The sequence below is a fragment of the Mesitornis unicolor genome, unplaced genomic scaffold (genome assembly GCF_000695765.1).
Source record: "Mesitornis unicolor isolate BGI_N332 unplaced genomic scaffold, ASM69576v1 scaffold29037, whole genome shotgun sequence".
Classification (NCBI taxonomy): domain Eukaryota; kingdom Metazoa; phylum Chordata; class Aves; order Mesitornithiformes; family Mesitornithidae; genus Mesitornis; species Mesitornis unicolor.
Window position 1 is genome coordinate 1,074 of NW_010198843.1, and position 1,133 is coordinate 2,206.

The 1,133-nt window shown below is 51.4% G+C and overlaps 1 protein-coding gene across 1 annotated transcript in view; it reads left to right on the forward strand.

The window, feature by feature from the left end:
* The window catches only part of LOC104544415 (protocadherin gamma-B3-like), a gene marked incomplete at its 3' end in the record, with an annotated part of 1,280 nt that extends 154 nt beyond the window's left edge, over positions 1 to 1,126 (forward strand). The window contains exon 2 of the mRNA XM_010189280.1: positions 9 to 1,126. Within this exon, the coding sequence (XP_010187582.1) occupies positions 9 to 1,126 (1,118 nt within the window). The remainder of the gene's footprint in view (positions 1 to 8) is intronic.
* Positions 1,127 to 1,133: the final 7 nt, after the last annotated feature.

The window sequence follows — 1,133 nt, forward strand, 5'->3', positions numbered from 1 at the left end:
GGCCGGAGCCGGGCGGCCCTGCCGGCACGCAAGCTACGGATAGTCTCTGGTGATGAAAAGCGACTCTTCACTCTCGGGGAGGATAACACAAATCTGCGGGTAAACGACAGGATAGATCGAGAAAGCATCTGCGGGGCCGTGTCGCCCTGTGTCCTCAGTTTGGAGGCAGTCGTGGAAAACCCTTTCAATATATTTCATGTAAGCGTTACTATCCAGGATGTCAATGACAATGCGCCGCAGTTTGACAGAGAATTTGTTGCCATAGAAATGATCGAGTCCACGCCTCCTGGGGCCAGATTCCCACTGGGCAGTGGCAGAGACCCCGACATTGGGGTGAACTCATTACAAAATTACCAACTTAACCCCAACCCGCTGTTCTCCCTTGCAGTAAGGGAGAGTTCTGATGGGACGAAGCAGCCAGAATTAGTGCTGGAGAAAAGCTTAGATCGAGAAAAACAGAGAAATCACCATTTGATACTGACAGCGGTTGATGGTGGGGATCCAGTCCGATCCGGGACCATCCAGATTAATATTAATGTGACCGATGCGAATGACAACCCGCCGGTATTCACCAAAGAGATCTACAAGGTTCGACTGCTAGAATACCTACCAAAGCACTCCTTAGCTTTTCAGGTGAAAGCTACTGACGACGACGAAGGAACAAATGCAGAAATTACCTACTCTTTCAGTGACATCGCCAACACAGCTCGCCAGCTGTTCACTCTGGACTCCAGGACCGGGGACGTGAAGGTTGCAGGCCCCCTAGATTATGAAGAAGGGAAATATTATGAAGCGACTGTTGAAGCCAAGGATGGGGGCGGGCTTAGTGCGCACGCCAAAGTGCACATAGACATTCTAGACGCGAACGACAACGCACCAACCCTTTCCCTCCTGCCCATCTTGAACCCGATACCCGAGGACTCCATCCCGAGCACAGTTGTAGCTGTGATCAATGTCCGCGACAGAGACTCGGGGCACAACGGAGAAGTGAACTGCAACATCGACGGCGATTTGCCTTTCAGACTAGAACCGTCATCAGAGAACACATACAAATTAATAACAGCCAGCGCCCTGGACAGAGAAACGGTTTCCGCTTACAATATCACCATCACTGCCAGGGACAGGGGCATTCC